At 43.5% G+C, this 24,117-nt stretch overlaps 1 protein-coding gene across 3 annotated transcripts in view; it reads right to left on the bottom strand.

The window, feature by feature from the left end:
• ITGB6 (integrin subunit beta 6) overlaps positions 1–24,117 on the bottom strand; it is a 59,677-nt gene that overhangs the window by 11,151 nt on the left and 24,409 nt on the right. For 2 of the 3 annotated variants that reach the window (XM_019554371.1, XM_019554372.1), the window contains exons 9-13: positions 23,120–23,209; positions 16,399–16,533; positions 15,763–16,180; positions 8,367–8,589; positions 5,034–5,131 (exon numbers count right to left, since the gene is read on the bottom strand). In XM_019554371.1, the coding sequence (XP_019409916.1) occupies positions 5,034–5,131; positions 8,367–8,589; positions 15,763–16,180; positions 16,399–16,533; positions 23,120–23,209 (964 nt within the window). Of the gene's footprint in view, positions 1–5,033; positions 5,132–5,367; positions 5,840–8,366; positions 8,590–15,762; positions 16,181–16,398; positions 16,534–23,119; positions 23,210–24,117 lie in introns of those variants that run through there. The other variant, XM_019554373.1, reaches the window with a different exon arrangement.

Here is a 24,117-nt window from a genome sequence, read left to right as displayed (position 1 = left end):
GAAAATATTTTGCTTTATAGAAATCCCTACAATTACCTCTATAGCTGAAGTTCTGTCGTTCCTTCTGTTACAATCCACAGGTTAAAGAGACATATACTATAGCTGTAATTGGCTTTACTTTTAATATATTTCAGAGAGACTAAATAAGCTTGATTAGTTTTAGAAACACAAGGAAAGCCAGAAATGTTTCAAATGAAATGTTATTGGCATTTAAGGTCACTCCATACTCAGAAACTCACATGAATTTGCTGAACCAGGGACTGCTAAAGAGTTCATCACATGGATTAATTGTACTGAAAAGCCCTAAACCTCTCAAACCCGCCTATCAAAACAAATTAAAGAAAATATATGCATAAATAATGAACTGGGGACGATAACTGAATTTTAAAGGATACATTTTATATGTATCATATTTACCTGAATCCAAGGCAACTTCAAATTTACGATGACCTAATAGTTAGATTCTATACATGGAAAACTACAAATTTGTGAAACTTTTCCACGTGTGGAATCTAATTATTGGAAGATAGTTTTAAATTTGTCTCCCCAAAGCAGCAGCAGGGGGCAAGGGGACAGATCCCTGGTTCTGCTCCTACCCCCACATTGGCTTCTTTGTCTGCTCTCCCTGCCCCTTGCCTGTGCATGCCTCCCTACTTTCTTTTCCCCGCCTCCACTTGCCCCAGAGCCTACAACTCTAGCACTTGCATGCCACACCCTGCCCCTTGTCCCTCCGATGCCTGTGCTACGTCTGCTGCCTTCCCCCTTCTGCCACCTATTTATTTGGTATTTATGTATCTCAGACACTAGTACACAGCACAGTTGTACTTGGAGCGGGCTGTCAATGCCCCCTAGATTGTTAGAAAAGGAATGTCACAGCAGAGTAAATGAAATTTACTCTAGAAATGTGTAAGGAAATTTACTGTAAGAAGCTTTTGGATTTAAGTCTGTCCTTTGTGCAATGAGATACAGTGTTATCCATCCAAGTAACATGCAGACAAACAAGTGTCACTTTGTTGTTGGTGGTGTTGTTTTACTTGAACACCAGCCTAATTCTATCGATTACAGCAGAGTTAAGAATTACATCAGAATAAAACTGGAGTCATTAGGCACATCTACATGAGACTGCCTAATTTAGCTGTACAGTAAAGTCTCAATATCTACAACTGTGGCCCTATTAGGCCACAGGAAACTAACTCTGCAGCAGGTTAGTACTTGTAAATACAAGTATTATCCTATGGCAGAGTTCTTTAGTGTCCAGCAATGTGCACGTAGACACTGATGGGGCTGGCTGGGGCAAAAGGGAGCTTCAGTGCAGAGGCTGCCTGCCAGCTAGCCCCACACTAGTGCACCATCATGTCCCAGTCAGTACCTCTGTAGCCCCACCAGGCACCTCTACCAGCTGGGGCTGCTCCAACCTGGCTCAACATGCTGTGATCCCAGGTGCACTTTCAAATGCAGTGCCCGGGAGCTATAAATTTTGGCACAATATGCACTGGAGTTTATTGCTCTGTGCTAATAGCATGTGTAGATGCACCAATTAGATAGTAAATCAAGCCCTAAGAATACACAAAACTCTGATCTCTTAGTGGGTTCTTGGATACAATGTAAGTTCAAAAAATATTTAGGCCACGACATTTATCGCATCTTGTCTGTCTTTTCTGTAATAACACAAAACAAGATACATTTATCCTTTCCTCTTTCCTCCCGACAACAAACAAATGAACCAGTAAGTTATGCAATGGTAAAGTGTTAACTAAAAACCAAATAGATATGAAGGACAAGAACAAGAAACAAGGATTCCAGCTTACTTCCCTCTGAAGCTTTTTTGTATGACACTGGGTAAAGCAGCATGCAAATTCATTTTAAATAACAGGACTGTAATGTTAGTTCCTGTGCTTTTTGTTGCAATGCATGAATGGGCATCACAGCTAAATACAAATTCAATGGGAGATGTCAACTTTAAAGGGAGAACCATCAACTTATATTTTGTTATTTACACTAAAGTGAAATTAAACCATTTTCTGAAATGCTCCAAGGTTTTGTACATTGTTTTCTAAATACCCTGTATGGGACTTTAAAAATTGCTTTGTTATAACTTTCACAACGCGTGAGGAGCATGCAGCGGGCCTGATGCTTTGTGTGTGTATAGGTGCATGGGTTTCTTAAAACAAATTAAGCAATTTCACTTCATGCATGCAGAACAGTAACATAAACAGTATCCTCCACAGTTGCTGCATCGTCTTTACACAGTACTGGAGTAGGGGCAAGAATACAGAGGCAGCAACCTTCCTGCAGAGTGGTTCTAAATGCAACACTAAAATGAAACTGGGAAGTGAAACCGATGACCAACATAGAAGTGAAACTGACTCTGCAGAGGGCACTGTCAAGCACACAATGCAGGCAAACTCCAGCAAAAAAATCGTTTTTTAATGCAGATTGTACAGTTAAGTACTCAAAATCAGGAAATGGCAAAAAGTTGCTTTACAAAGCAAATGGGATGCAGGGCTCTTAAGAGGAGAATAAAGATCCATTTTAGGAAATATATGAAGTGACCAAGCCTCCATAACTTCTTTACAGCTTATCAGATGTATTGGGACCAGGGCAGGACTTCACTGGAATTTGAGCCTCAGTCTATAGACTGCTATGTTATGCATGCACCATGCAGTCTTCTTCAGCTGTACACTTTGGACTTGACATTGACTTTAATAGGAATTGAATCTGATCCTTCAAGAGCCTAACAAAAACTCACATACAAAGCATAAGCTATATAGAGTTCTGGAAGGAGGATTGCTTGTTTGATTCAAACACAATTAATACATTTTTGTCGCAATAGTACCTTGATGGCCCAATCAGGATTTAGACTCTAGGTTCCTATGCACTATGAAAACATACCTAGTGAAAACATACCTATCTTGTGATCTAAGTCCAGGAAAAAATAAATACAACAAAAGAAAGGTAACAGTTACAAAGTTACACACTCACATGGGGCAGCTAATACACCGTTTGAGCAATTCCATTACAGGGCTGGGTTTTTTTTGTTTTTGTTTTTAGATCATCTTTTATTTTAAAGCATAATTTCTAATCAACGCCAAGTATAGGTACTTTTATTGAGGGCTATTTGTATGCCAAAAATTAAAAAAAAAAAGACCCACCACCTTCAGATACCTTGGATCAGGTGTAAAGTAGGTGAAATATAGAGATGTCAAGTACGTGGGAGGTCTGGTTTCTTTCAGGAAGAGGACTGTCACCTGAAATGTGTAAAACTTTCCACATGTCCATCATCTTAGCCCTCTCCTCCCCCCTCCCCCCTCCCCAGCGAAAAATAAAAGTTGGTGCCTATGGTCAAATATACTTTTAAGCAACTTTTTTTGTGATATTAGAATGTAGCTATCATGCAGGTTTCACTGCAACAGTTGTTATCGATAGGAACAAAATCTAAAGCTAAAATTGCTGAAGAAAGTTAGGACTTGAATTAAAACATAGGTACAGAATCGAGATGAGGCATTATCTCTCTCCTGTGTATACTATGTATGGAAGTAGATTAGGCAATGGGCAGTTCCCAGATCTCATTACTATTTATAATGTCACAAAGCACAGTACTCTTATGCATCCATGGTTACACAGATCTGCAGTCCACTGACAACATTATGAAAAATGGTACTAATACCACAGTGGAAAAAAGGGGTTGTAAGGTATACATTTAGAAAATGTTCATTCTACCCACATGCTTTTAAATAAATATTCAAACAAGCCTGTTACTCATTTGTCTGTTCAGTTTTGAGACATTTGCTACAAAAATATATTTCTTGTACTTTACCATAAACATGAGAAACTTTTTGTCTTTATTAGCAGCAGTACCAGGCAAAGAATTTTTCCTAGCCTTCAAACACTAATTACTTTTTATGAAAGTCCTTCAACTTTATGAAGTTAAAATAATCAATAATTTAAATTAATTATTAAGTTGTGGACTAAAATCTTTTCCCCCACAAGAGAAATACTTAGAATTTTTGCACTTCATATTTGTAACAACCACCACCATTGTGCTCAGGCTGATCTCAGAAAGGCTGTAAATGTCACTGCATTGCTTCCATCTGTGAAGTTGTGGGCAAGTGGCCAGCAGATTTGTTCAATACCAAGATGTGGACACAGCATTCTGAATTGTTGCTCAAATTATTATATTTGCTTGATCAGAAGCTGAAGTCATGTCTATGATGTATGTACAGTACAGGTTGTGGCCTCAGAATTACAATACATCTGAGTACTGGATTTGTTGCCATTGTAAATAGAGTAATTACATACTTTCCAAAGTACAGCAGTGAGAAAAGGTGCCCATCTGCTCTTATATGGTGATCCTATAAGGAAAAAGATAATCCTATTGACACAACAGTCCTGTTTAAAGTTACAACTCTTTGTCTACAAGGGTAATATTTTATTCAAGTCAATACTAGGAGTTCCTCTTGATTTCAGTGGGGTCCCTATATTGACAGTGGAGGGAAGAACCCTATTCCAAGAAGTTTAAAAACTTCTTGATCAAATGCAACAAGGAGAAAAACATCTGAACTGTGCACTAATGCAATTTGTCTGTTGAACTTCCCATTGCAATCATTAGAATTCTCAATGGTTAATCTATTTGTAAGATAATAGAAACCATACCGGGCTTCACGGAATGGGCATGATTTTACACTTAGATGTTTGAGTCAGGATATTGCTGTCGTTGGGGTAGTATTTGTGTACAGAAGGCCAGAACTTAGTGAACTGGTTAGGAAACTAGTTGTATACTAATGGGTTAGTTAAGCTGGAGGGATATAATTGTTCTGATTGATATTGACAAAGATGTTTTTTGGTCCCTAATTACAAAACAGAAGAGGATTTAATACTCTCAATGTGGATTGTCATTCATTTGGTCAAGCCCAATGATTACCACCCATCAGAGGGAAAAATTGCAACTGTTTTCAAATCCCATGTGTATTTTTACATAAAATTATCACAATTAGAATTGCCACTAATAAGTAAAATATAATAAGTGTACAAACCTTCTGCAGTACTGACAGTTGCATCAACCAATTTACATTTTTCACTGCATTCTCCTTGTAACTGTTCATCAGAAGCCAAATAACATTCAATGCAGATCCTTTGAAAAATAATTCAAGTACTCATCAATCTCTGTCTGCCACAAAGCACTTGAATATAAAAGAGAATATGCCTGCTGTCGACATTTTAAAAAGGAATTAACAAAAGGTCCTGTGCTATAGATACAGTAGTTCTCAGAAATGTGATAGGTATTGCCACAAAACAACCCTGAATTAAGGCCTCTTTCTCTAAGCTCTTGTTAGCTACCAGACAGAACCTGAGGCAGCATTATTCATGTGTGTCAGCTCAAAACATGGGGTTACTCATACATAATGTTCATTTTCCAAGATAAAGGTTCTGAATTAAGTATACACTAAATACCATTCAGAAGAATACCCACTAAATGGACTAATATTTGATATTGCCTTAATTTAGAGGAGGCCAAGGCACTTAATATAAATCTTCCTTTGTTGAAAATCTGTTGAATAATGTATTATATTTACCAAGAGACTAAAAACCTTGCTCAGGTATCTTAATAGATGTCTCTAGAATATGATTCACTACTCTCAGGAGCTAATAATATAAACACTAAATAAGCTAAAGCAACTTATTGGAAAAGCAACTTCAAAATATATTATTGGCTTTATTTAATTGTAGAAAGACCAGAATCTTATTTAAAAATAAACTGAGGGTCTGGTCCAACTCCTTCTGAAGTTGATGAAAAGCCACTCTGATTCAATGGGAGTTGGAGCAGGTCCAGAGTCTGGTACTGAAAAGAGAAAAGAACATAAAGTTTGCATATGAAAATTGTTACCACCGGCTATATTTAAACAATTCTGGGTTTAAAGCATCAACTCATTTAGGAGCTAAGACTCTGAGAAGAACACTCTTGTCAGACTGACAGTAAAATAAAAAGAAACTGGCCATTACAGATTTGCATTGAATTACATCCCTCTAAGAGAATAATGCTGAGGCTACTGAGGTTATCTTCAAAAGATGGGGACGACCTTATCTCTCTCAAGTAAATCACTGAATAGAGTGAATGAGTGCGTAATGGGATAGCCCCTATCAGATGTAGGTACATTCAGTATTGTTGGTGTTCTTGTCATATTTGCCATGTTTCTCAAAGTACCACCCTCTTTCTCAGACACCTGCCCATGGATCTCTGTCACCTCTGACCTGGTCTTTTGGCTCTCTTTCAGCTGCTCTAGCTAAGTTTTACCAAGTCTTCACCTCTCTCTCTTGGCTTTTCCAGCCATGTGTTTCATTTACTGTGACAGTGACAGAGAAAGGGAAAAGAGGAAAATGTCTGACAAATAAGTGATATGGACTATTGTATTATACAATGAAGAAACTAACTCAATGTCCATCATATACCTAAATAATATATTAGTCTGTTGAATTGGTCAATGTCTCAACAGCAGCAGTATAATACACTGCATAACGTACTTATATTCAAGGGCTATCTTTATTCAATTAATATAAGCTCCCAACACTGAGGCCTGTACAAGATACATTGATCTGCTTGGATTTGATTCAATTGCTATGCAGCTCCACAGGGCAAATTTAGCAGTGACATAAATGGTGGTGGGAGAAGTTACACAATGTGGACCAAATTTTCCTGTCAGTAATTGTGGCGCAAATTGAGAATAGGGCAATGGACTTTCAAAGCAGAATGGAAGAGAAGCTGGCCTCAGTCAATGGAAACCAATATAGGTGGAAGAGTAATTAGATCTTCTTTAACTTGCTTTCAGGGAATGTGCAGAATGAATGTAACTCCGCATTCTGTGGACCAGTTCAATTTCTGGCCTATGCATGTAGTTTTACCTATTTTCATCGCAGTTGAATTTAGCCCTGAAAGGCTTTGGGATAGTACAGACAAGAATGTATATGCTTAGGGGCATGGGGCTGATCTGTGTGCTAGATCAGGCTCACAGACCAGCCCCAGGCACTGGAATCAGAGCAAAAGGCTGGTCTATTGTGGGCATGTCATGCAGCACACACCCCAGAGCAGCCCTGCTTCGCTGCCTGCAATGCATGTTGGCTCTGGTCCAGGGCTTGTGTGTAGAGCTGGTATGCAGCATGCTATATGAGGTGTCCATGCTGGACTGGCTCTGGTGCCTGGGGCTGGTCTGTGAGTCCAATCCAGACCAACTCTGTAACCAGTGTGCAAGAGCACTGCACACAGCAATGTCCAGCAGGGCATCGTACACAGCCCCCTGTGCTGCTTTGCAATGCACACACTCAGTTCAGATCTGTGCTTGTAGCATATGCCAGCCCTGGTTCGGGGCTTGCACTCCAGGTGGGGCAAGCATGGGGAGCATGCTGCATGTGGCATCTGTGCCAGCCCTGCTTTGCATGCTTACTCCAGCATTCAGGGGTTGTCTGTGGGGCCAGTCCAGACCAGCCGCAGCCAGCGAACACAGCCAGTCCAGTGCAGGCTCTGCATTTGACACACGTCCTGAACTGGCCTTCTGTGTTGTGTGCAGTGCCTGTGGCACCAGGTCCAGCCCTGAATGCTGCATGTAATGCACAGGGCTGGGGCCAGTGCTTGCTGCATGTGGCATGCAGGGTTGGTCTGAGATCCATGGGCCAGAACTGTCCCATGGGCTGTATCTTTGATAACCCTTGTTTGGAGACCATGATTCACTTTACATTCTTTTTAGTTGCTTTCCATGGTCTGCTACCTTAATATGCAGGCTAGGTGTTTTTTACATGCTCACAGAATGTTACACTGCTTTATTGCATTCAGTTCATGATCAACTTATGTTTGAGGCATATATTACACCACTGTTTATGTCCCCACTGAACTGGCTGGAATACTTCTACTGAAGATGCACCTGTTTCAGTCAAAGTGCATTTAGCAGAATTTGGAATATTAATTACTGCACATCTGTGACTCTGGAGTAGGATCTCAGAGTGGAAGTTGGCTCTAAGGGTTCATGGAGAGAAGTGAATTAACACAAGTTGCAAATGTTATTCTGTCATTCTGTTCCATGAACTCAGTGGGATTCAACATCATTTCAGAGTATTACTCAGCTTTTTTAAAAACAGAAGCAGAAGTGAAATTGTGACATTGTATCCTGACAATTGAGCCTTCGGTATTTTCTCTAAGACTCAGTGTGAAATCTCCAGGAGCTAAGAAACATTTAATTTTTCTACATTATGATTAAACCACATGGGAGAAGCAGAAAAGACATCAGGTTTTTGTATTGGGACCTAATAACAGTGGGAAGAGCACTCCTGGGATTTCTGAACAAAGTAAAAAACACAAACATGGTAAAACCAGTACTTACCGTTTGGAACTGCAAAGGTCACCACACATTGGACACTTGTTACATGTTTTACCAGAGGCCCCAGGATGTGTGCAAACACATGTTCCACAACTACATTCACCTCTTCCACTGCACAGAATACCATCCTCAGAAACACAGGAGTCAGTGGTAGTTGTGCAGTTACAGTATTCACCAGTCCATCCACTGTGGCATCTACATTCACCACAGTCACAGTCACCATTGCCTGGAAAAATAAATTATTATTTTCCAAAATCAATGTTATAATTTAAAACAGAAAAAGGAGTGATTACAAAGATTCTATTTAATAGATATTTTCACTCCTATTAGCCCACCTCCCATTAAAAAAAGCTCTTTTAAGTGTAAAGTAAAAAATAAAGGCTGCCAATACATGTACTGAGGGGTGGGAGGTGTTTTAATTAAACTGGTTCTTGGAGAGCCACTCTAATTAAAACACCTCACTATCATGTGTATTAAGCCCCCATGGGTTTAAAAATGGCTGCAGGATGCTTTATCTAAACCTCATTTGATGAGGTTTAGATAAAGTGCCCTAGCAGCCATTTTAAAACCCTTGAGGTAAGTCCAGATGAGCGCACACATGCCCCTTACAGCATTTCAAAGCCCTTTGAGATGCTGCAAGAGGCATGTGTGGGAACAAAACCACATTCCACACACTGCAAATTTGCAGCATGGGGGTAATATTAGTCAAAAAATACCATGCAGGGCAGGCAGCATGTCAGCCACAGGGAGCTGGACCTGGGCTCCATGCAGGTAAATTGGGAGTGGAGGTGGCTGGAGGAGGGGCTAGGGGACCATGGGGGCCCCCTGCCAGCTCCATTCCCTGCCCGCTCCTCGAGCCCCTGGGTTGCTGGCCCACCTGGCCCCATGCCCCACCAACCCCCCCCCGAACCTACCTGATTGCTGCCCCACCCAGTCCCAGCATCCCAGCAATTAAAAAAAAAAAGCCCCACACTCACTGGCAGTAGCAGCTGCCTACAGGGTCACTGGGGCCTTCTGGTACTACCCCGCCCTGCACAGCACAGGGCAGCCATGGATAGCGGGGACTGGCCCTGGCAACCTAGCACCCACACTGCCACTGCCCCATTGTGCAGGTGTGGCTGAGATTGGCAGGGCAACACACGGCTCCATGCACTGTCAGGCAGCTGGGAACACATAGGCTGAGTGGTGCTGGGCCCCGGGTGACAGCTGCAGCAGCCCCAGCTACCTGATAGTGCACGGAGCTCCACAGTGCCCTGCCAACCCCAGTCATACCTGTGCAATGGGGCAATGGCAGTGAGGGTGCGAGGCAGCCAGGGCTGGTCCCCACTACCGCCTGCTGCCCCATGCTGTGCAGAGGGGCTCTTCCAGGCCCCAGTGACCTCTACAGCCACTGCTACTGCTGGTGAGTGCAGGACTTTTTTTTTTTTTTAATGTGCTGGAGGCTGGGGTTGGATGGGGCAGCCATCAGTGGGTCTGTGGGTGCAAGCAGAGGATGGGTGAGGCAGCCATTGGGGGGACTGCAGGACCCAGCAGGGGCCAGGTGGGCTGCAATCTGGGGGGCTGGAGGAGCAATCAGGGGTGGGGCATGTGGGCCCTGAGGGGAGGGTGGTAGCCATGTGGCCCCTGTTGGGGGGCTGTAGATCTTGTGGGGGGGCTGTAGCCCTGTGAGAGGGCAGTCCATGAAGTATGAAGGGGGACTGCACCCTGCGGGGGGCAGGGGACCCACCCCTCCTGAGCAGTTCACCTCTCACAGTCCCCCCACACTTACCCATACACCCCACTGCCCCCCATATTCCTCCATAGCCACCCACATCCCCCCACCCTTCTTCCCACCCCACCTTCTGCAAACCCCACATCCCCCTAGCACACACCCTGTGTGCCCACCTGCCAGACAGGATGAGGCCTGCTGGCAGGAGCTGTGGCTGCAGGGGCAGCTGTCCCCACATCCTCGTTAGTGAAGGGGTCAGTTGGAGCTCTAACTGCTTCTATGGTAAGAAAACCAAAAGGGAATATGCAAAACATATAGGTATTTAGAATTAATTTTATTATGATGATAGAGAAACTGGTAGTCTTCCAAATTGCTTTAACACTGTAGATATATCAATAAAATATTGCCCAATTCATTGCTGTCTCTCTCTATATAAATAGTGGTCTTTTTTTTTTAATTGTGGAGGAACATAGATTTTGGGATATTTTACAGAGTGACTTTGGGATTTTTTTATCAGAGATTTTGCAGTTTTCAAATCAGGAACACCAGAATTCCTGCTAGGGAGGCAAGTGGCAGGACCCAGGCAGAAGAGCCTGCTCAGAGCTGGCACCTTGGACCGAGCTGGACATGGCTGACCTCCTGGCCAGTTGGGGCCAGGAGGACATTCTTTGACAGTTCAAAGCAGGCCACCACACTGACAACATCTTCTGGGCGATTGCTGCCCAGATGGCCAGGCAGGAGTACACATGGCAATCGTGCTGCACAAACTCTGCAGCCGCAGCCCATGGGCGGCAGGCCCAGAGAGGCAGATGCCCCTACTGGCTGTGCAGTTCCCATCTGGGACTGGTGTGCAGCAGGTCACAGCCAGGCGGTAGCCCCCACTGCCAGACTGCTGCAGCGGGTAGAGGGTGCAAGGAACTCTCAGTTGTGCCAGCTGGACTGCTGAAGCAGCCCTAAGGGGTAGTGTCCTCAGGTACCAATTGGCCGTGCCCCAGTAACTCCTGTTTATTTGTATCCTTCAAGTATTGTGGGCTCTAAGGCCCACCTGGCTAACTAATAGCCCCTACTGTGTGGAGCCAATGGGTGAAAGATACAACAGAATTCTTGGGACAAAAAAGGCAAAAAACAGGATAGGAGTCTTGTGTGGGTCAAAGGGTCAAAACATGAAAATAAATGTGCCTGAGAGGGACACTGAGCAGAGCCCCCTGGGCCACACCCACCGGTCCTCAAAGGCATCCGAGGACCCGATGGGGGTTGCCCACTGGTAGACCCGGAGACGTGCAGGGACAAGTGAGAGGAAAGCGGTTCTGCAGTCTCCAGGCACCTTCCTGGCCAGAGCCTCCTTCCTGGTCAAATACAGGGCCCACTAGGACAGCCCAGAAACTCCTGAGAGTGAGTTGCCCTGAGCTATTGCCAGGGCAGCTTTTTACAGTGCTGGGGCCAGCACAGGTGCTGCCCCCAGGCTCTAGTTTCCTCTGGCTGCAGATCTGGGAGGAGCCTGGCAGGGTTATTTTGCCCCAAGTGGCACAACTTGCACCACACCAAAGTGAGTGCCCAGGCACATGCACTGAGGCAAATAGCCCCGGCTTCAATTTGCACTGCTTCTATTTTAGCTGCTGCAACTGCACATGCCTGCAGCATGTGCACCCATGGGGTGCATCCACACATGCAGGCAAATGTGCTTGCAGCAGCTCAAATAGGAGTGGCATAAATCTGAGCGGGGGATTTTGGCTCAGTGCATGTGCCCAGACATGCACCTTGGTGTGGGGCAAGTTGTGCCACTTGGGGCAAAATAACCCTGCCCACCTCCTCCCGGATCTGCAGCCAGGGGGAGCCAAAGCCTGGAGCCAGCCCAGGTGATTACTCTACCCAGCACTATAAAAACCTGCCCTGTGCTGGCCGCAGCAGTACAAAAACCTGCCCTGGCAAGCAGCTCAAGGCTTCTTGCTCTCAAGAGCTTCTGGGGCCCGGCCAATTGGTACCTGGGGACACTACATCTTGTGCCAGCTAATGGAGAGTTCCCTGCAACCTCTACCCACTGCAGCATGGGCAACTGGTGCCTCCCGAGTTGGGGGGGCACTTGCCCCTCCAGGGCCAGTCAGCAACCAGGGGGGAGGGATCTCCCCACGGCTGATCTTGCCAATCTGGAAGTGCCAGTGGTGTGCCTGGAAGGGCCAGGGGCATGCCCGGAAATGCCAGTGGTGCTTCTCCTGGCACCCCCAGTCTCTGGCTGGCACTCTCAGTGGGGCACCAGTGCTCACACCTGCCACCCAGCCTGTTGCCTAAGTAGGGAATGCTGCCTGTCTAGCACTCTCAAGGGGTGCACATGCACCCCTGTGTACCCCCTACTCATTGCCACTGCACTGCAGCAATCTGGCAGTGAGGACTGCTGCCTGGCTATGACCTGCTGTCACCTGCGACAGCATGTGGTCCCAAGGCTGTGCACCTGCCAGACCCATATGTGGACTGCATGGCCACAGCAGAGGCATCTGCACCTCTGGGGCAGCCGCCAGTAGCTGCACAGTGGGCCTTTGTGTGGCACTAGTGCCATGTGTGCTGTCTCTTTGCCATGTGGGCAGCTATTGCCCAGAAGATGTTCTCAGTGTGGTGGCCTGCTTTGAACTGTCAAAGCATGTCCTCCTGGCCCAAGTACCCAGGAGGTCAGTCACCTCTAGTTGGGTCCTGAGTGCCAGCCCTGAGCAGGTTCCTCTGCCTGGGCACTGACACTTGCCTCACTAGCAGGAATCCTGGTGTACTGTATTTAAAAACTGCAAAATCTCTGATAAAAAAAAATTCATAATTTCACTCTTTAAAATACCCCAAAGTCCATGTTCTTCTATAAAGCAATTTGGAAGCTTACCAGTGTCTCTATCACTATAATAAAATAAATTCTAAATATCTATATGTTTTGATGTTTGCTTTTGGTTTTCTTATCATAAAACAGTTAGAGGTCCCCTTGACCCCTTCACTAATTAGGAAGTGGGGACAGCTGCACCTGCAGCCACAGCTCCTACCAGCAGGTCCCATCCTGTCTGGCAGCTGGGTACAAAGGGTGTGTGATGGGAGGATGTGGAGTTTGTAGGAGTGGGGTAGGAAGTGGTGTGGGGGAATGTGGGTGGGTGTGTAGGTAGTGTGGAGAGATGTAGGGGGGCTTAGGGTGTGTGGGTAGGTGTGGGGTTATTATGGGGGGACTGTGAGTGTGGGGGGACTGCTCAGGAGGGGTGGATCCCCTGCCCCTCCACAGGGCACAGTCCCCCCCCACAACACATGGATTAACACCCTCTGCAGGGCCACAGCCTTCCCCTACAGAGCCCACATTCTCCTCCCCGCCCCCCCCACATGATCCAGAGCTTACTGGCAGCAGTAGCAGCCATTGGGGCACTCAGGGCCTCCTGGAGCAGCACCCCTGAGCAGCATGGGGCAGCATGGCTCAACCCTGGCTGCCTGGCACCCTTTGCTGCCTGTGTCATATCGCACGGGCCCGGCCTGGCTCGGCGCAGTGCCATTTGCCTTTGGGTAGCTCCAGGCCATTCAGGCTGTCACCCAGGGCCCTACGCCGTTCACAGGGACCACCTGTCATGCCAGACTGGGTTCTATATGCATGGAAGCAGCTCAGCCTAATGGTACATGGGGCCTGCGCGCACAAGACCTAACTCAGCATGACAGGCAGTCCCCGTGAGCAGCATGGGGCCCTGGGTGACAGCCCAAGTGGTCCATAGCTGCCTGAAGGTGAGCGGTGATGTCGTGTTGAGCTGGGCCAGGTTGGGCTGGGCCCCCACAATGTGGCACAGGCAGTGCCGGGTGCCAGGCGGCCAAGGCTGAGCCACACTGCTCTGTGCTATGTTGCTTGGGAGGGCTGTGCCAGGAGGCCCTGAGCACCTCAATGGCCGCTGCTGCTGTGGGTGAGCTGTGGGCCTTGCGGAGGGGGGGAGGGGAATGTGGGCCCTGCAGGGGGAGTGGGGGGGTGACTCACCCCTCCCAAGATACCCCTCCTCCACAGTCCCTTACTTACCTGGAATGGAGCCCAGTCCAGGTCGCTGCAGCCTACATCACTGTTTGCCCTGCACAGGCAGGCAGTATGCTGCAGCATCAGGGCAAGGGACAGGCATAGAAATGCTCTATCAGGCTACCAGAGCATCTCTTTGGAGGACCTAAGCCTCCTGTTGCCTCAGGGCATAGTCCTGGACAGTGCCCTGCCCTGTTTTTTTCTGGGAGAAGGGAGAGGCGGGGTTTGATATTTGGATATTCAGGTATCAAATTTTGAGCCTGCGCTGAACATTTTTTGGTTCTCAGCGTGTCTACTGCCATGTCTCAAACTGCTTTGAGATGCGGCAAGAGGTACGTGCAGGCTCGTTTGGACATGCCCGTTGGGCTTATACACATGATAATGAAGCCATGCTGGAGTGTTCTAATTAGAATGCAGAGCAGATTCAATTAGAGTCTAAGTAGCGTCCACTCTGACTCTAATTAGAATGTGAACCAGACTCTAATTAGAACGTGAACATGTACCCCTATAGGCACCCAAAGACTTTGAATTTCACTTAGATTAGTTGCAAAACAGTGCAAGTCCATTCACTTGAATGGAGACTCCATTAGAGTTTTCTCTGTGGGGAGATCAAAATCAATACTCATAGGTACAAATATCCTTTTATGTACACCAGAATAACTAATGACTGGCTGATTCACTACCATCCTATTCCAGTTTCCTACAAGTTGAATGTCATCCCCTTTGTTTTCAGTGGAGTTTTGCAATGATGAGCAAAGCAGAATTCAGCTTAGATTATGATGGTAAAGATTACAATTCTGATTTCAGTAAAATCCATGCAAACTAAGAACAATTCCAAATGAGATAATTAGAGTTACTGGTGTAAAATCTTTATGTGGTCAAAATCAGGCTTATAGAGATTAAGAAGGGCATACTTTTATAATTGTTTAACATTGAACTCTTATAATTTGGGACTGGCTCACCCGAAAGTGAAGGTCAACAGAGCTTCCTATACTTCAATAGAGCCAAAATGATCAACACTCACTAAGAAGGTGAACCAAAATATTTAGAAATATTAGGAACAATGGGACAGCTTTTCAGTGGGTGGAAATTGACAGTCCCAATGAAATGATGCCAACTTGCACAAGCTGAGGAACGGGTGCAAGGTTTCTAATTTTAAAGCTCTTTTGCATTATTTGTTAAATATTTATTTTGTTATAATTATATATTTTATTATTTTAGGAGAGTCAGTACCATAAGTGTTAAACTATTGGAAGTTGTTCAGAGGATATAGGCGTACTTTTCTCTACTTTATACAGAAATGATTAAAATTAAGGCATTTTAATAATACAGTATAACCTCATAAATCTGGATATCAAACATTCTGAATTCTTGAAAATCCGGCACTTTTTAAAAATACACTACATCAGGGAGTAGTGGCGGCTGGTCCCAGAGCAGTAGAGGGAGAAGCTTGCATGCGTCAGCTGCTGCCAGCATCCGCCACCCCAAGCCACCACTCTGTGTGCAGCTGCTGGTCCAGTTTCAAAAATCCAGAATTTTCAAATTTCTGGCAGATGCTCGGTCCCGAGCATGCCGGATTCATTAGTTTATACTGTATAAACCCAAAGGCTCACATTCAGACATAAGTCTATACATTATTAATGGTTACAACATGGATTTTAAAAATAGTTTAAGAGGGGACCTACCTCCACATTGCAGTCCTCTAAATCTCACACAAGAGAAATCATCACATTCACAGTATGGCCCATAAATATTTCCATACGTTGAGAGGTGACACATACACTGCCCGCAGTAGCAGTCACCTCTCCCGCTACAGGAGGCTTGCTCTGGAGAGCCTTTGCACAAGCTTGTGCTCAGGGAGTTTTCATCACATTCACAGTGAGGACCCATGTAGCCAGGGTTGCAGATGCACATCCCACACTCATAAGAACCCTTCCCTTCACTGCATTTGGAACTGTTCATCTCAGCCTCCTTCTGACAGTTACAGCTGCATTCTGGCTGAATATCAATTTCCAAGGCATCACTCAAACCCACCGGCTTTATTACAATATGTCTCCTATTTTTCTCACAGGTAGGTAGACTCACAGTCATATTGAAGGAGACCTGAAAAAGAAAATATATTAACTGTTTGAAGCTGTAGCATATGAAATACTGGAAATACTCTGGGCAAAAAGGACAAGAATTGATTAGGTATGATCTAATACTTTTTGGTTTAGAGGGAAATTATTAAATAAAGGAAGTAATTTTTCTACTTTGGGGTTCTAAAATCTCTCTCAACATTACTTGAATGAATATCATTTGATACTCTGTTATCTACTTACTGTGTCTCCTACTTTTATATGAGAACATTTCCTCTGGTTTGAAAAAGTGGTACCATTGTTACAGAGAGCTGCAAAAGAGAGATTGAGTCCTTCTGTGTCACCAAATGCCTCCAGCTCCACTTCAGATCGTAGCTCCTTAAAGAAAAGAATGTGATGGTAAGATGGCTAAACACTGCTGACGTTTTGTGTCTGTAGCATATATTGAAATGCTTCCCTTTAGCTTTGCAGTAAACAATTCATCATTTGGGTACTTTTCTTTTGCAAGAAAAATTAGAAATTGAGCAAAGAACTGCAAACAGCTTTGGACTTTAGGCAAGAATCAGCTGCAGCATCAGATCAATATCTGATCTTTCCTGTGTTTGCCTAGGCATGGATTTGGTGCACCAAGTCAGGGCTGTACAACCAGTGGCTTGGGGGCTACATCTGGCCTGTGAGGGATTGAGTTCTGGACCCTGGGCTCCTACATAGCCACCACTCTCCCCATTGCTTCAGGCTCCCCCTCCATCCTCCAGCTTTTGCTGCCTACCCCTGTCCCAGGGGATGAGGCGGTGCAGCGCAGTACAGCTGGGGGAGTTCAGGGTGAGCCTGGGGACATGCAGGGAAGCAATGTGGGGGGTGGGGGGAGGGCCTGTGAGGATGCCTTGGGCAGCAGTGGGATGGGCAGTACAGCAGAAAGCAAGGGTCTGTGTGGGCATGAGCATCTGGTGCAGCAGTGAGGGGGCCAGGCACAGTGTGGGGCGGGGAGTATGGCATGAGCACATGGTACTACAGTGTGTATGGGGGGAAAAGCTTGCACAAGTGCATGGTGCAGCGGGGGAGGAAAGAGGGAGGCTCTACAGGGCACACAGCCCCCACTGTTGTGGCCCACAGGTGCCTGGCCTCCAGCCACTTAGAAGTGGGACAGCCCTGCTGTAAGTTGTCTTTCTGATTATTCTGCTCCATGCTGTAGATTTCATTCTGGGATCAAGTTGTAGCTTTCCCTGTTTAGCACATTGTTTCCCTGTTTACCTATATTCAGAGGGCCAAATCTTAGAGTCTTTAGGTCTGACAGTCACTGTTTTCCATTTTGCTTGAATAAGAACTGTGAAAGCACTCCAGGATTTGGCCCCATTTTTCCAATGCAAGAGCCAGACTCTAATCTTCTGACTCTGGCTCAGTCAGTTGTATAAATTAAGTCTCTCCTGCTTCCTGTTTTCTTTTTTGCTCCAGATGGAAACTCTTTTGGTTTGTGAACTCCTGCTTATTTTTGAAAATGCATTCAATAATGCCAGGAATCAAGTTCTTATTTCTTAAGTGAAATAAGCTGTTCAAGTTACTCCTTGTGTTCCCTTGTGCTTAGGTTGTTATATTAAATTCTTCTTTAAAATATTTCTATATAGAGCTTTCAACAATGCACGTAGGATTTCATCCAAAATCTGCTGAAGATTATAGGAAAGTTCCAGCTGACTCAAATGGACTTTGATCCATGTAATGGGACTTTTTCAAAAGTGCCTGGGAGATTCAGGAGCACAAGTCTCACTAACTTTCAATGTGATCTGCACTCCTACATACCTTAGTCACTTTGGAAAATGTTTACCACATCTCAGTGAACCTGGGTGTGATTCTTCAAACATTACTCAGGTGAGTCATCCTAAAAGAGTTAGTGGAATGACTCATCTCAGTAAAGGGTCTGCAGGACTAGATCCAGAAGACACCAGCTGATACTGAAGGGGTGGGCGTGTGTGTGTGTGACTGCGCGCGCCACTGAAGCTAATATACACACTTTAATGGCTAACATACCAGCCCCATTTGTATATATACCAGACTCCTAAGAGGATTGTTTCTACATCAGTTATTCCTACTTATCTTAATTGCATTTTTTCACTTGAAACCTTGATGAAAAAACTTTATTAATTAAGGGGCAGCAATACACGTGCTAGCTACAACAACATTTAGGCTCAAATCCACCCTCTAGCACACAGTCTGAGCAGCAAAGCTGCATACTAGGACTCAAATTGGATGTGGTGTAGTCCTCTCCTTGTTGTTTGTGCAACTGCTTTGTGGATACTACACTGTCACCTGCACCTCCTTCTGAAACAGAAATTCCAGATTCCAGTTTTAAGAAAGCTTAAAGAAGCCCTTCTCAGAAAATGGTTCTTTAGCTTCAGAGATGTGCAATCTTCATGTAGTACCCCAAATCCTGCCCCCTCTGTTCGGGGGAGCCCTCTATTACTGGAAGGGTTCCATGTCCTTCTAGAGGAGGGGGAAAGGACTTGTCTCTGGGAGTAAGTAAAAATACTGACAACTTCTGGTACTTAAGCATCATGAGTCCAATCCTAGATCAGTACAAGATTGGCTTTAAAATATAAAATTTTAAAATATAATAAATGTTGGCATTGTTTTATATTTGTCTTCTTGCTGGAATGTTCAGGAGTTACATTTTCAAAGTTTTCTCTGTAGGCGTGAAGGCCTACAACAACAAACAAAAAACCTGAGAATGTCAGGCAGTAACCTGAGCACAGCACCTGAGATGCCAACAAAAGCACCAAATATTGCAAAGATGCATGGTACTCCAGAAAATTCACAATACTGAAGTTATAGGATATATCACCAAGTAGTTTGGTTTTTCAATTCTCAGTTTTGCCAGCTGGATTCAGACAAAGAATCTAAGAATCCATGCACTGAAATCTCAACTATTTAACATTAAAATATAATTGTAAGCACAGATGAATTGTTGTTGTGCATAAACTCATTAGCCTTCTGGGTAAGTGTTTCCAATGAGTTTTTATCATCACATCTCCATTTTCTATATGGTAAGTGTTTTCTGATTGAAATACATATCACCTTCAGCTAAAAGAGGATCCAGACTCTGGCTTAAGTTGCTCTGCTACATCTGAATGAACCACAGGATTTCAAGTGAAGACTCTTATCTAATGAGTTGCATGGATAGAACTGAGAACAAGTTGGTTCTCATTTCAGTGAGGTTTTACTTCAAAGTTCTCCTAAATCAAAGGATGCAAAGCAGGGTTGCAAATCTGAGGACTTGCCAGTCTCTTTCATATCTGCCCTCCTATTTGAAATATTATTCCTTCAGTCTTGATTTCCCTGTCATCCAAAAAGGATTTGAAGGCCGAAAAAAGTGGAATCGTCTGTGTTTTTAAGAACACTGAAATTAGTTGGTATCAGTGGGCTTGATTTCAGTTCTAATGAAATTTACAGTGATCCTTTGTTACACAGCTGGTACAGAATTTAACCTACGTTAAAGCAGGCAGCAACATGCTTACTGGAGTCTATGAATCATACTTGGGAGAGCATGAGACCATCTTCTAACAAATATTTTGACAGTACAGAGAGCTTTCTAATTTGCTTACTTCCCCTGAAGATTTTAGATAACAATGTATCTTTAAATGACATGAATAAACCTTAAGTTCTGTATAGCATCTCTTTCATAAAAGGAACTCAAAGCACTTGAAAAAGATTAACAGATTAATTTAACGCAATACTTTGAAGTGGATAAATATAATTATTATTACTACAAGTAGTACTACCACTATCAGCACCATTTACAGACTGAGAAACTGACACCCAGCACTGAAGGGAACAGAGAAAGTCTGTGGCAATGGTAGAACTAGATCTTAGATTTTCTGAGTTTCAGTCATGATTTTAAGCACAGAAGTCATAAGCAAAGTCTACCAGAGCTAACCCATAGGATCATGGAAAATGTTGAAAGAAATCAGGTTATTTAGTCCGTGGAAGAGAAGAGTAAGCAGGGATTCAGTAACAGTCTTGAAATACCTAAGTGTGCTTATAAAGTGGCTGATGACCAAGAGTAATGGTCTTCAGTTGTAACAAGGAAAATTTAGGATGAATATTAGGAAGATTGTTCTCACTGTGAGGGTAAGCATTCAAACACATGACTAGGAAGGTTGTAGAAACTCCATCTTTGGAAGTTTTTAAGAGTTAGACAAATACTTGTCTGGAACAGTTTATACATAGATGATCTTAACTTCAGCTGGAGACTGGACTAGATAACCCTCTGATACCTTTTCAAGCCGTACTTCTCCATGATTTTAAGGCACACCTGTTTCTGCAGCCAGTACTCACAAAGTGAGTCACATCTATTGTAAAACTCCTCAGCCTGAGGGACCAGTTACTACAGATGGGCTGACAATAGGCATTTAATAAGGTGCTTTGTCTCCTTAAGAAGAGACAGTCAGTCCTGTTAAGGAAATCAGCTGTGGGGCATTCTGCTGATGAGGGAGTCTCCCACTGGAAGCTTTAAAAGCTCCCAGATGTGAGAGCAAGCTGCTAAGAGACAATTTGTGTGAGGATGATTGGAGTCTGGTAAAACACCTTCTGGAGAGAAGGAGCCTAGGAAGGTTGCTCTGATTTGGATAAATTGTCAGATAAGGGAAAAGACATGACAGGAGCAAGAGTCTGAATAAATGGAGTGACTAGAGGGCCTTAAGGCCATCAATCAGAAGGCTGGGAGCCCATTATAGGGCAGTCTTCAGTACAAGTCTGAAATGGGGCTTTAAGTTCTGTCTTTAGATAATACCTAAGGGTACACAAGTTGCTTTAAAGAGCTTTATTGCTGTGACTTAACAGAAGTGCTTGCCTTTACAGCACTTTAAAAATGAGCACAGCACTTTAAACAAACCCTTGTTAAATGAAGTATTACACTTGAAACTGTATTTTACAGCACATTTGCAACCTACAGCACTTTAAATAACTTCTGTATGCTGGTCAAATTTCCAGAGAAATGAAGAAGCCCCAAGGGGCTATGGAGCTGTCTGCCTCCTAGCCTGAAAAGAATAGGGAGGCTCAGAGGCTACCCCACTACCTCAAATACTGCACTTCTGTCATGTTTAAGAGTGCTGTAACTTTACAGTGTTATAAAAAGTGCTTTAAATTACAGCACTGTAAAATGTGCACAGATCACTATTGTAACACCCTAACTGTCCTACCACCACACTTCAGCAATTGTAACCATAAGTCTATCCTGCTATTTCATCTTTCTAGCTTACTGAATATAAGGAAATGGGACAGCTTTTAAACTCAACAATACATTACTTTATTTTTATTTAAATAATTCATAACTTAAGGAGCTCAAAACATGAGGTGGTTGAGGGATTTTCTTCAGTGTTCAGATTAACTTGTTTTTCCTGCCTGAAAGAATTTCAAACATGAACTAGTAGGTTTATTAACCTTTAATGTTGACATACCAAGGTCAAGTAAATACTGAGTGTGTGCCAACTTATGTAAGGGATTCAGAGCGTGGGCCCCTTGAAGTGTATGTGGTGCACAAAGATGTACATGTGACTCTTACGGACATCCTGTTCACTCTCCACCTGAATAACAGAGAGAATAAATGGCATCCTGGTCACTGGAGCATTGTATTCCCCTTATCGCCCACTCTTTCTGGAGTGCCCAATAGACAGACCTCATAGCAGGACAGCATCCTAAAGCCATTTCCCAGCTTTGCTCATTTCTCAAGTGAAAATTGAACCTACATCCAAGAGATTGAAGCTAAAAGCAGGGATTTATTTTTTCCCTATTTCTTCCTAAGGATCAAGGGAAAGAAGGAAGGAAAAACTATTAACTTTTTCCTAGTTACTGAAACTAGGAGGGTGGCAAATCATGATGAAACTGCCTGACAGCATAGCACTGCAGAGCAATCGATTGTCACAGCACATCAGGATGTGGCATTATATATTTTGCCTTTTCTATTGTTCATTTGATGACAACATGATTTGCCTTTGCTTAAAGGTGTGTACCATTGTCTATGCCTTAAAATTCCATCCTCACTTAACCCTAACAAAACACATTTATAATTAATGCTGTGTTGGACTCCAGAGATGAAATCCTGGCTGCATAGATAACTTTGCAATTGATTTCAGTGGAAAGAGGAGTTCACCCCAGATATATTTAAGTAAGCAGCCTGTCAAGATTAATTCTTCTACATTACAGAAAATCTGCAGGTATATATAATTCATATAAAACTCATAATGTAAGGTCTATTACAATTAATTATACTTAAAATATAATTCATTTTAATTCACTTTCATCCTCTGATCCAAAATAACTTTTAAATATATTAGTGACTTCTCTTTCCGATGTATATAATAATAAGAAACGGACAAATAAGAAAAAATTGGAAAGAATGACATTTTTTTAAATGTAGCAATTGGTAGGATTCACAACTGTAATAAAGAGATGAAACAATGAAAGAAAATCATATAAATATACTCCCATAAAAGTACCCAAAGACATAACCTTGTCTTAAAAGAGTTAAGATAATTTTATAAACAAATTGCTGAAAGGCACACCCGTTTTTGCCCCAGTTGTCCCTGGAGCATTTTCTTGCATTAGCTAAGCAAACACATTCAAATCTTCTTTTTCTGTATGTATTCTGTCCGATAAAAACTTTAGTATAGTCTTACAAGGGTAGGGCCAAGTATCTAAAGCAGAGAAGAACATTAATAAGTAGTGCATTGTTTTAGATATTGCTGCAAAACAGTGGTATGTAGAATAACCAAATAATATTTAATCTTTTGTGCTTTTTTTCATCTTTCCCAACTGAAGAACAGCTTTTTGGTATTGCTTGGCATCTGCAAACAATGACTTCTGTTCTTGTACACAATGTAGAAAAAAACCAGAAGATATTTGTTTCCATCTAATTTCAATTTAATCTTTGAAAACCAAAGATATGAAAAACATAAGTAGGTTATAAATATCTTACCTTATATGCACCAATGATCAACTGGAGAATATTGCCGGAATCTTCCTTAAGTTGTCCAACAGTAGCTCCAGGAATAAGGTTTGCGTAGTTCTGTAAATAGCAAGTACAAAACATAAAACAGCTGTCAAACATAATTTGAAAACATAAAAGGGTAATAAATTATCTGGGCCAACTTGCTGGAAAAGAAAACAAACTAAACTCATAATAGCCAATTTAAAAAATCATTTGTAGTATTTTCAAAAACATGTCTGTAATTTAGGAATGAGTCTCATTAAGGTTAGGGACAGACATTACATATAAACCAGTTTAAGCGATCAGAAACTGGTTTAAACTGGTAACAGAACAGATGTTCAGTGCACATAAGCCAGTTTGAAAATGGCTGAAACCAATTTGAGATAAAGCTGGTTGAATGTAGTATCAGAGTTAAATGATTTGGCTTAAACCGGTTTATGCAATGTCTGTTCTAGACCCCTTCCTAGTTTATGATAAATCAGACACCCACAGCATCCCAGCATGCCCTCTGGGCTGGGTGGGGCTCTCTGTTCCACATCAGTGCTGGCCCTTCCCTTCTGCATCTACCTGGCTTCTCTGTGCTAAACAAGGATTATTTCCCCCCGCCCCTCTGCTTTAACAGACACCTTCAGATTAGCTAGCAGACCACATGCTGGCTACAGTCCCTGCTGTGGGAGAGACAAGGGCAGACAAGCTTTTTGGAGCTAATCAACAGGTAGCTTAATGTCTTTCCTTGGAAACGTTTAAGAAGGCCATGCCCTCTCAGTTTAGCCATTATTGACTCCAAGCTGAACATGAGCTGCCAATGCCAGACCGCAGCCAGCAAAGCCAACTGCACCTTGTTGTGCATCCAAAGATTCATTTCAAGCGGTCCAGAGAGGTGATACTTTCCCTCTACATGACATTGGTCAGGCCACAATTGGAGTACTGCATCCAGTTCTGGGCAGCGCACTTTAAGAAGGATGTGGCCTGCCTTGAGAGGGTTC

Source organism: Crocodylus porosus, unplaced genomic scaffold (genome assembly GCF_001723895.1).
Source record: "Crocodylus porosus isolate Cpor-Errol unplaced genomic scaffold, CroPor_comp1, whole genome shotgun sequence".
Lineage (NCBI taxonomy): Eukaryota > Metazoa > Chordata > Crocodylia > Crocodylidae > Crocodylus > Crocodylus porosus.
The sequence above is the reverse complement of the archived record's forward strand: the minus strand, read 5'-3'. Positions and strand labels throughout refer to the sequence as shown.